The sequence below is a fragment of the Humulus lupulus genome, chromosome 2, assembly GCF_963169125.1.
Source record: "Humulus lupulus chromosome 2, drHumLupu1.1, whole genome shotgun sequence".
Lineage (NCBI taxonomy): Eukaryota > Viridiplantae > Streptophyta > Magnoliopsida > Rosales > Cannabaceae > Humulus > Humulus lupulus.
The window spans coordinates 10,911,743-10,923,133 of record NC_084794.1 but is presented as its reverse complement, the minus strand read 5'-3'; the positions used below and the strand labels follow the sequence as shown (position 1 = coordinate 10,923,133).

Here is an 11,391-nt window from a genome sequence, read left to right as displayed (position 1 = left end):
ATCTGTTTAGTCGGTCCACATTACACCCAGAAGGAAAACTGGAGAGCCAAAATACTTCACCGGTCGGCCAAACCCTCACTGGTCGCCCAAGACAAGTGACTGGTCGGGCAAACACTTATTTGGTCAGCCAAACACTTGGCTGGTCAGTCATGACACTTCTCTGGTCTAACATGACACATCTCTGGTCTAACATGGCACATCTCTGGTCTAGAATGACACTTGACTGGTCAGTCAAAAATCTTCACTTGTCGGAGAAAAATTCTATCAGATCGATCAGATCGCTTTATCACAACTCCAAAGAGCCAACACATTTATGGACTATTAATGTGTCATTTACTAACCATGCATTGTCACTTGTCATTTCTAACTGCCACATCATCGAATTAAAATTTTAGGGATACCAACAATAATTATAAATTTGTAATCAAATTTATACTCTTCAAATAAATGTTACATTTTGACAAAATATAATTTTGCCACACCTCTTAATTTATCATATAGTTACATGCTTCTCAATTTTTTTCTCTACATCATCTACATATTATATTTTTTAATATATATAATATACATTAACAAAATATAAATAAAATATTATTAAATATTATTTAGAATATGAATAGTGCCTCTTGAAGCACTCTAGTATTCTTTAAAATAAAAGCTAAAATAGCTCTTCTGATGTAAGGGTGTTTTGATTTGACTACTTTTTCACTATTTTCTACTTTATTTTAAAGAAAATAGCATTAATGCTCATTTATTGTGTGAATGCTTTAAGATCACTCCCAACAAATGTTTTATTTTTTCTTTTAAAATAAAAAAATTGGTAAAAATGACATTAAGTGATTTTGTATTCTAATCTACTTTTGATAATTTTTTGCAAAATGTCATCCGTCTAAAATTTATCTAGTTGTCTAAATTTTTCGACCAATTGTTTAAAATTTTCGACTGACTATTTGAATATTTCAACTACCTATCCTAATTTTCGACTAGCTATCTAAATTATGAGATGTCATTTTGGAAAAAATTATTAAAACTAGGCTAGAGTGCAAAATAACTTTAAAAATATGTAATTTTGCCAAATGACCCTTTAAAATATTTCACCAAAACATCATTTTATTTATTTTATCTCTAATTTTTACGTTACATTATAAATCAACTGCTCTATATTTTTTTTATCATTTAAATATTATATCTTTAAATATTTTTATTAGAATAAATAACATTTTTGCCCCCCGAACTATGATCATTGTATGATCGTGCCCCCTGAATAATTCGCGATGTTAAAAATTCCCCCGAACTATGCACGTTACTAAAATATGAGACTTCTGTTAGATTTCGTCCTATGTAGCTAACAGATTGATGACGTAGCATATTGTCTGTTGATGTTGCAGTGCCATGTGTAGAATAATTATCAATTTTGTCTCCCGAACTTTGACCATTACCAAATTACACCCCTTTTATAAAAATATATATATGTTTTTTTTAAAAAATAATAATTAATTCCTTAATAAATAAAAAATTTTAATTATCAACAAATAACTCTTTTTTACTTTTTCTTAAACAATATTAATTAAAACTATTTTATAATGAACATTTAAAATAAATACTAAAACAAAGAAAAAAAAATTAATTAAAGAGGTGGACAAAAGACTTAAATAAATAAATACAAATTTTAAATTAAGAGGAGGACAAAGGGGAAAAAAATTTGTTTTATGATTTATTTTTTAATTTTTATATTAACATATATATTGTAAAAGAAAAAAAAAGTAAAAAAAATTATTTGCTATTAATTAGATTTTTATTTTTTGAGTATTTGAATTTTATTTAATTAATTTGAAACTTTTAGTATTGATTATTTTCTTAATCTTTTAAAATGATTTTTTTTAATTTTTAAGGATTTAATTATCAATTTAAAAAATAAAATAAAATAAATTAGTCTTAATAAAAATGGTACAATTTGGTAGTGGTCAAAGTTCGGGAGGCAAAATTTCTAACTATTTTACACATGACACTGCCACATCAAGAGACAAAATGCTACATCATCAATCTGTTAGCCACCTAGGACGAAATCTAACAGAAGTCTCATATTTCAGTAACGTGCATAGTTTGGGAGGAATTTTTAATATCATAAATCATTCGAGGGGCACAATCATATAGTGGTCATAGTTCGGGGAGCAAAAATACAATTTTTTTTTTTATTAATTAAAGTAATAGAAAAGAAGTGAGAAAAGAATAAAAAATGATTGATTGGAAAGAGAAAGAAAGGAAAAGGAATAGAAAAATATAAAATACTATTTTAAGGAAGCTTAAACGGTAGCTACATGTAGCTATAAAAATTGGCTGAAGTAAAATACATATACATTTACCTATATATTTACCTCGTGACAGAGAGTGCTTGACAGATAGTGCTGGGGTGTTTTACTTCATTTTTTTTAAATATCTTATCAAAACATATATTTTTTTTATTTTACCTCTAAATTTTACACTATATCGTATATCAATTTCTCTATATATTTTCTACATCATTTAAATATTATAATGGAGAGAGAAAGTTTATAAAGAAAAATAATAATATTAAAATATTATATAAAAGATATGTAAATATTATGTAAATATAAATATGAATTAATTGGAGTTTATGCTTAGCTATAATAAATATATGTATAAAGGAACTGGTATTATAAAGAAAGTGTATTACAAAATATATCACAAAAACATACATTTTTATAATTTACTTCAAACTCTTACATTATACCATACATCTACTTCTCTATTTTTTCTCTACATCATTTATATATTATATTTTTTGAAATATTTTATTTATTTTAAGAAATAAAATAATTAAATATAATAGTATCGTACTCGTATATATGTATATATATACAAATATTTATAAAAAAAATAATAAAATATTTATAGCTTGATGAATAATATTTCACATATATAGATAAATATTATTTATTTAGATAAAAAAAATATAACTTTATATCAGTCATTGGAAAGCTACTTTACTATTTTTTCTCTATATTATAAAGAATAACACATTTTAGCTCTTCTACGAAGAGTGCTCTTAATTGATGAGTTCTTCAAATATATAACTAAATAGATATTTTACAGCCAGAGAATGCTCTTTTACTCCTAGCAACTTTTGATTGTATCATTTAAAATACATTACTAAAAAAAAAATTTATTTATTTTACATCAAAATTTTATAGTCAGTTTCTCAGTATATTTTTTTTATATCAATTAAATATTATATCCCTTGAATAAAAAAATAAAAAAAATATTTAAAGGAACTCTAAAAATCCTATTAGTGTAGAAAATGAAACAAAAAAATAAATAAAGAAGCTCCAAAATGAGAAATGAGTTTAAAGAAACTGACAAATGTGAATTTACTCAAGTTTCTTCACAATTTTAAAGACCTTTAAAGAAATTGCTCTGAGCGCTCTTAGTGTAAAAAAAGTGTTATAATATGTTTTGCTCCAAAGCTCTAAATATATTTTAATGTTTTTAAATTTTATTTATATGTGTATATATTAATATTATATATTTAAAATGAATAAAAATATTTAAATAACGTAGAAAAAAAAGAAGGAAAAACTGATGTAAATAGAATGCTGGTAAAGTATTTCAAAGAATAGGACAGAAACTGTGTGAGTGCTCTCAATTAACAGCTTTTAATGCAGAATTCTCAATGCACCTTTTAGTTACCATTTTGAAGAAGAAGAAGAAACAGCTGCCAATGCCTAAAAATCTAATTCAGAATTGGAATTCTGGACAAGACAAAAACCCTCTCAATTGTATTTAGTATTAAGTTTCTAGACAGACAACACACGTCAACAATCATATCAACTTTTAAACACTCCATGCTTCTGGAGAGATAGAGAAAGAGATATACTATTCAATGCAAATGGAGGCCACTAACCTGTCCATTGCATCATCTAAAGTACATTTATTGCATCATTTAATACCAACGAAGCCCACTAACTAATTTTTCGGTTGAAAATATTTCTTTTCACTTTGAGTTCTTCACCAATTTTACAAATCTATGCTTGCACATTTAGACAATAATTCTATTTATGAATATTTACCATAACATGGGGCTAAGGCCATGCACTTCATCCCATTATGTACAGAAGTGATTATATAAACATTAATCACTACTCTACTATAGGAGTAGCCATCAATTAAAAAAAAAAAAAAAAAAACTCCCAACCAAAGTTCATAAATTTCCTCAATAAATCTTTCTGAACTTCACAGTATATTATTTCTAAGCCAAAGGTAATGAGACATAACAATATGGCATACTGGTGCAGCCATAATATTATTCCATATTGGCTTTTCTTGATTCAAACATACCTGTTACTACTATTAGTAGCCGGATCTAAACCAGGACAAAAAATCCCAGCAGTCATAGTGTTTGGAGACTCATCAGTCGACTCAGGTAACAACAACTTCATTCCAACAATAGCCAGGAGCAATTTCATGCCCTATGGCCGTGACTTTTTTGGAGGTTTCCCTACCGGAAGATTCTGCAATGGCCGGCTTCCGCCGGACTTTATCTCTGAGGCAGTAGGCCTCAAGCCATTAGTACCTGCCTACTTGGATCCAGCTTATAACATATCAGATTTTTCTTATGGAGTTTGCTTTGCTTCAGCTGGGACAGGCTTTGACAATGCCACTTCTAATGTGTTAGTAAGTAGTCTATATATATATATGTATGAAAATTGATGGCTCTTTCTAAGCGCCATGTCTCTTATGTTAGTGCTAATAATAAAATCTCTCAACTTTTGCAGGGTGTAATTCCTCTATGGAAGGAGGTGGAATTCTACAAGGAATACCAAAAGAAACTGAGAGACTATCTTGGTGATGAGAAGGCACAGGTGATAATAAGTGAGGCTTTGTATTTGGTGAGCATTGGGACAAACGACTTCCTTGAGAACTATTACTCATCGCCCGAAAAACAAAAACAGTTAACTGTGAGTCAGTATGAGGATTTTCTTATAGGGCTGGCTTGGAATTTTGTTAAGGATCTGTATTTTCTTGGGGCCAGGAAAATATCCCTTGCTGGGCTTCCTCCAATGGGCTGTTTGCCACTACAGAGAGCCACCAATATCATGCAAGACCATGCTTGTGCGGAGGACAAGAACAGTGTGGCGAGGGAGTTTAATATGAAGTTGATTACTTTGGTGGCAAATTTGAACAATTACTTTCCAGGACTTCAACTGGTCTACTCAGATGCTTATACAGTCTTTCTAGACATCATAACAAGCCCTTCCAAATATGGTAAGTTTTTTAACTGCAAATATTATCGAATAAATGATTTTGCTTTTTAGTAATTCTCTCCTCTTTCTCATGAGTTTTGTCATGGATTTTCATGTTTTTTCAATTAGAAGCATTAATTCGTTGGAGTGAATTCTAACTTTAGGATAGGAGTTAAGCAAGCCAGTCATTTCTAAATCGATATGTTATCTTCATGAATTTGGTTTCCCACTTTTTTTTCGTTGTTTTATCTTTTTGGAAATATAAAATATATAATAAATGAGTTTTTTCATAAATATATTTTTTTTTTACTGTCCCGGTGTAAAAAAATAACTAAAAAAAGAATGAATGAATAAATAGATATCAATCCACTTCATACTAACAATCCACTCATTGAGTACTAACACCTTTCAAAAAAAAATTAAATATAATTAAAAACCACTAAACACCAATAGATATCAAGGCAACAATAAAAACAACTAATAAAACCGTAAAAATATAAAACTTTCCTTAAAAGAAAAAAACCTGTAAGTTCATAAAAATATAATTTTTTTTTTGGCGAAACTAAGTGTATTTTGTAAATTTCCCTGAGACAAACTTCACACTTAGAAAAAATTATGTTGTTAAAGGGACCGTATGAATGAATACTGTTAGAAACTCCTCTTTTTAGAGCCTTCACTGTTGAAGTTCAACTTAATAAACTTCCATAAACTTCCATACTTAGCTAATTTCTCTTAACACAAACAAAAGACATGATTCAGAAAACAAAATTCTCTACCATCTTATATATATTGTAGAGGCATTTGATATTGAGGCATATATTGTTTTTTGATTGAGCAGGGTTTGAGGTGGCAAATTATGGATGCTGTGGCACAGGGAGATTTGAGATGAGTTTTCTATGCAACAAGCACAATCCATTCACATGCCCTGATGCAAATAAATACGTGTTTTGGGATGCCTTCCATCCTTCAGAAAAAACCGACCAAATCATCTCATACAACTTACTTAAAACTAGTCTAGCCAAATTTGTTTGATCAGTTGCTGCTACTACGCACACAAACATGTGCTTTGATAACAAAAATTCATTTGTGCCTATGAAATCAAAATATTACCACAAGGCATATTCATGTGCACTTGTTACTAAGTAGATATAATCCAAAGGAGCAAAGGGTTCGCAACTGTAAAATTATTTTCCTAAAAGAGTTCAAAAAAAAGGCAACATTTAATTGTTAAGATCTGCATAACTAGAGCTTAGTTCATCGCATATGAGGAAGTTCGTATGCACAATATGATTTTGTGTTTTATGGCTTCTGAAACTTATTATTAGAATAAATGAATGAATGAATGATTTAGGCAACGACTTTGGCTTCAAGTGTCTTCTCATACTCCTCGATGGACTTAAAGAGCTCTGAGAAATTACCCTTTCCAAAACCTCCACAACCACCCTTCTGGTACAGCTTGCCTTTATCATCCTTCATCATGCACCCTACTCTCTGTATTATCTCGATGAATATGGTTGGTCTGCGCATTTCAAACAGGTTCTAATTCAGCAGATACATACATACATATATATATATATATGGTATCCATAACATTATAGTTTCTTATATTGACCACTGCAAAGGTTATGAAAATAGGAAACTGGGGTCTAAAACTAACATAGAATCAAGAAACTAAGAAATGGTTACATGATTATGACCTTTGATAAACATAATGTTGAATTTTGTACGCAACCCAATATATTAGTTTGATAGACATTTAAGAGCAAGATTCGCTAAGCAGATTATTAAATGTTGCTACGAAATGGAATGTTGCACAATTTAAACTAATAAGGCTTTGTTTAACATAATAAAAATATTACCTATCTCCCAGTGGTTTGGTGAAAATCTGGAGCAGAGTACCCTGATCATCCCTGTCCACCAAAATCCCCAACTCCTCACACTCCTTTATCTGAGCCTCTGTCAACACATCCCCAGCTCGATTCTTGAGGTTCTTATAGTAAGTTGGCGGTGGCGAAGGCATGAATTCGAACCCACCCAACCCACTTCTCCGCCTCATCTCCCTCAGCGTTCTGAATATGTCATCGCTAGACAGAGCCAAGTGTTGAACGCCAGCCCCTTCGTTGTGCTCCAGATATGTCTGAATTTGACTCTTCCTTTTCGTTCCAAACACCGGCTCGTTCATCGGGAAAAGTACCGTCTCTTCGTTGTTCGCCAGCACCATCGAGTTAAGCCCGCTCTCACTCGTCCCGACGTCCTCCGCCGTGAACTCGGCGAACTCATGGAAACCCGTGAATGCCTTCACGTACGACACCGCGGGTACCAATTCGGGAACGTTGCCCACTGCGTGGTCCAGCCTTCGGATCCCAAAGTCCAAGGGTTCCGATTCTGCAACCACGGGCTCGAACCCGGGTAGGAAGCACAAACTCGGGTTCGGGTTCGGGTCCTGGGTTTTGTAGCTGACGTAGCGCAAAACGACGTCGCCGTAGAGGCGTACCTCAGAGATGACGGCGCCGTCTCCGAGGGTTAAGGGAGGAGAGGAAGGAGTGGCTCCGTGGGCGACGCTATTGGCGAAGGCAACCTCGGCGTCGTCTACCTCGACAGCCACAGCACGGACGGCGAGACCATGGGAAGCGGAGAAGGAAAGGAAGGTGGAGCGGTCGAAGGTGGGTATGGAAGCGGAAGAGGTGGAGTCGGTGGCGATGGAGGGTGAGTAGGGGGCAGTGAAGAGGAATTGAAGGTCACCGGATCGGAGGAGGTAGGAGGCATGAGAGAAGTTTCCGGTGGAGAGGTCAGACTTGGCGACGAGAGGCATGCCGAGGCCCCAGGAGAAGCGGCGAGAGGTGTTGGTAGCGTCGCCGCACCAGAACTCGACATGGTGGAACCGCTTCACACTGAAACGGTCCGACTTGGGATTCGTACGGACGAACTTAGAGAATCCCACCAGTTTGAAGTCCTCCCCGGCTGTGACGTTGTCGTTTACGATGCCCATTGTCGTTTTCTTCTTCTCACTGAGATTTTGTAATGAATGTAACGTGGTTCAGTGAAGAGGATTTTCTATTAAGAAGGAGAAGAATAGTTAGTGAACGAGTGGAGATTTCTCTGGCACTAATTCGGTTAGTGTTGAGTTTGCCACGTGGGGATGATATCCATGTCATGGTGTGGCCACGTCATTGAGATTTAGCAGTGGTGACGTGTCGATTTCTACGAAGGTGATTGCTGCTGTTATTACGGTTTCTGCTGAGTTCACGTGGATCAATGAAAACAAGAGTCGACAAGCATGGGAGAGAGAACTGTTTGCGTGACGAAAGCATCTATCTACGAGTTAGTGTTCCGTGGCGGAGACATCTATGATCACTGTGAAATGTCAGAATTGTCCTTCCCAACTGGCAACCGTAAGTTTTTATTTTCCTTAAAAAGTAAAAAAATTTGGGGCTACAAGCCGCCCAATTTGAATAATCCGTCCAAACTAATCTGAAAAAACCGCCAAAAAAAGCAATCCAAATAAATCGACCAAAATTTAAACTGTTCAATTATTACATTGGGCGGGTTGAAAATAATTATCAACCCACCCAATATAACCCAACTCGCTCAATTAAGAATTTATTATCAATTTATTATTTTTAATATATTCAAATAAATATATAAATTAATTAAGTTTTGTTTTAATTATTTTACTATAATTTAAAATATTATTTTAAGCTTGAAAAGATAAACTTCATACTATTAGTACTAGTATTTAAAAGAAAAAAATGTAAAAAATGTAAAAAAATATATATCACTTTTGTTTGGGCGGGTTGACCCGACCAACCCGTCCAAAAAAAATACAATTTTGGTTTGGGCAGGTTAACCCGACCAACCTGCCCAAATTATTGAACGAGTTAAAAACAAATTCTTAATTGGACAAATTACGGGTCATTTTTGCTAATCCGAATATGACATTGAACGGATAAAAATGTCTTATAACACTATCAATCCGTCCAACCCGTCCAACCCGTCCAACTCAGCCCTAAAAAAAACCACAACAGTCGAGAGATATCTTTTTTGGAAAGAATTTTTTTTTTGGCGCAATGTTTTGTGGAAAGAATATTTTGGCAATATTTTAAGGAAAAAATGATACACAGGACTATAGATTTTCGTGATATTTTAAATTCACTGACATGGTATCTATTATTTTATTTTTTTTATTTTTTTTTTGAAGTGAGTTTCTCTTCTAACTGCCAAACAAAATTAAATTCATCCTTATCTATTTTTTTTAGACAAAATTCATCCTTATCTTTTTTTTTTTTTATCAAATGGAATTTTTTTTTTTATATCAAACTGATTGAAAAATTACAGCTAGACTACAGTTTTCTTTTTACTTTATTTGTATTTTACAAATTAAGATATTTTTCTTTCTCATTTGAAATTTGTTACTTATAGAATTTTAATATTTTATACAGTTACCAAAGCAATTAATGTTTTTAGATAAGTATAAAAATAGTATTATAGTTTAGGATAATTCTACCGTTCCCATATTGCTACACATTTTCTATTTTTCGTTTTTGAAAAAAATTCTTACTCTATTATTATTTGTATATTATAATTATAACTTAATTATTTTTTTTAAAACAGTATATATTATAATTATAGCTAACATCCTATCAATTTTCAAAATATGCTAACAGCGTTTAAATTAGAGTTTAAATAATTTGTTTTTCACAAGTATAAAAAAACTTAGTCATACGTACAATTGACTATTTGAACTCTGATTTTGACACAATAAATTATTCAGAATTTCTCAAAAAATTAGAAAATGTCTTCTATAACTATAATATGCACGATCATGAAAAAAAAATTGATTATAATTTTTCTGAATACCAACAAAAAATACACATACAATAGGAACATTTTCTATACCCCTACTAAAGAAATATCTCTATAGTTTATAGTAAGTTTAATAAAAAGAATTTTTCTTTCTATGGACGTTCATATGAAGAAGAAAAAAAAGGTTCTCCAACTAATAATATCTTTTATTAGAATATTGAAAATTTAGAATTTTAGTATTTTGTATAAATTATATGTATACATATCATTATTCTCTTTTTTATTTATTTTTTATATATAAAAACCAATGCTTATTGATAAAAATCTTTAAGTACATCAGTCAAGATACAAAATAAAATAACAGTGTGTCAAATAAACTTAGTTAGTCCATGAGCAATAATATTGTGCCAAATAAACTTATTATCAGTTTTAAGTGCAAATTTAGTTAGTCCATGAGCAGCATTGTTACAACAACGTAAAACATGCACTAAAATTGCAAGAGATTGGCTCACATTTTGACATAAGAATAATAGCCATGTTTTATTTTATATAATATAAGAGTTTATTTGGTTATGACAAATTTACTTTAGATTTTTAAGAATATTGGTTACTTTGTAGATTTAGTTCATAGTTTATTGTTAATTTATATAATATAATATCTTAATATAATCAAATGTTATAATTATAGTATTTTGGCTAAACAAATGTAAATAATTTTTTGGATGGTTTTGTGTGGCCTCTGGCTTATTATAGGCTTGTATTGTGCCTGTGTTTGGATTTGTTTTGTGTAAATAAGTATTTTTAGAATAATAATTAATTATTTTTTAAAAAAATTCATCTTCCATAAATTTTTTGCACTACTACAAATATAGGCTTTCTCTGCGGTTTTTTTTAAACAATAAATAAAAAGCACATAGAAAATGATTAAAAGAGTCAAAAAAATTATAATTAATGTCTGCGCCCTATTTTATTGCGGTTTTTAAAAAAAAACGCAGTGAAAGGTATGAATGACTCACTTTTCCCCAGAGAAAAGTGTAGAACTTTTCCCCACTTTTCTCCGCGGTTCTATACCCAAAACCGCAGAGAAAAGTGGACTTTTCTCTGCGGTTTTGGATATATAACCGCGGAGAAAAGTGTTCTACACCCACTTAAGCACAAAAACCTATTTTTCCCTCTCATTTGCACATCTTATTCCCCTTCACAGAGATACGGCCGAAGCTCTCCCACCACCGTCCCTACCCACGAGTAAACCCCACATTGTCCATTTTTTTTGTTTTTTTTTTCCATTTCCTTGCATATTAAAGCTTAAAATCATGTATATATACTT

General features: G+C 31.7%; 2 protein-coding genes across 2 annotated transcripts; one reads left to right on the top strand and one right to left on the bottom strand.

Moving 5' to 3' along the window:
- The first annotated feature begins 4,212 nt into the window (after nt 1-4,212).
- LOC133817265 (GDSL esterase/lipase At2g42990-like) lies at nt 4,213-6,399 on the top strand. The gene is made up of 3 exons (XM_062249733.1): nt 4,213-4,692; nt 4,794-5,283; nt 6,100-6,399. Exons 1-3 carry the CDS (start codon nt 4,282-4,284, stop codon nt 6,291-6,293), a joined length of 1,095 nt encoding a protein of 364 aa, XP_062105717.1. The 5' UTR covers nt 4,213-4,281; the 3' UTR covers nt 6,294-6,399.
- Nucleotides 6,366-8,364, bottom strand: LOC133817264 (4-hydroxyphenylpyruvate dioxygenase-like). Its single transcript, XM_062249732.1, has 2 exons — nt 7,121-8,364; nt 6,366-6,780 (listed from the first exon to the last, which is right to left on the bottom strand). Exons 1-2 carry the CDS (start codon nt 8,248-8,250, stop codon nt 6,609-6,611), a joined length of 1,302 nt encoding a protein of 433 aa, XP_062105716.1. The 5' UTR covers nt 8,251-8,364; the 3' UTR covers nt 6,366-6,608.
- Nucleotides 8,365-11,391: the final 3,027 nt, after the last annotated feature.

Bases quoted from the DNA above. Each gene is read 5' to 3' on its own strand.
- LOC133817264 (XM_062249732.1), bottom strand. From the start codon at position 8,250: ATGGGCATCGTAAACGACAACGTCACAGCCGGGGAGGACTTCAAACTG. The intron at 6,781-7,120 runs GTAATATTTTTA...TGAAATGCGCAG, and splicing joins ACCAAACCACTGGGAGATAG to ACCAACCATATTCATCGAGA.
- LOC133817265 (XM_062249733.1), top strand. From the start codon at position 4,282: ATGAGACATAACAATATGGCATACTGGTGCAGCCATAATATTATTCCA. The intron at 4,693-4,793 runs GTAAGTAGTCTA...CAACTTTTGCAG, and splicing joins ATGCCACTTCTAATGTGTTA to GGTGTAATTCCTCTATGGAA. The intron at 5,284-6,099 runs GTAAGTTTTTTA...TTGATTGAGCAG, and splicing joins AACAAGCCCTTCCAAATATG to GGTTTGAGGTGGCAAATTAT.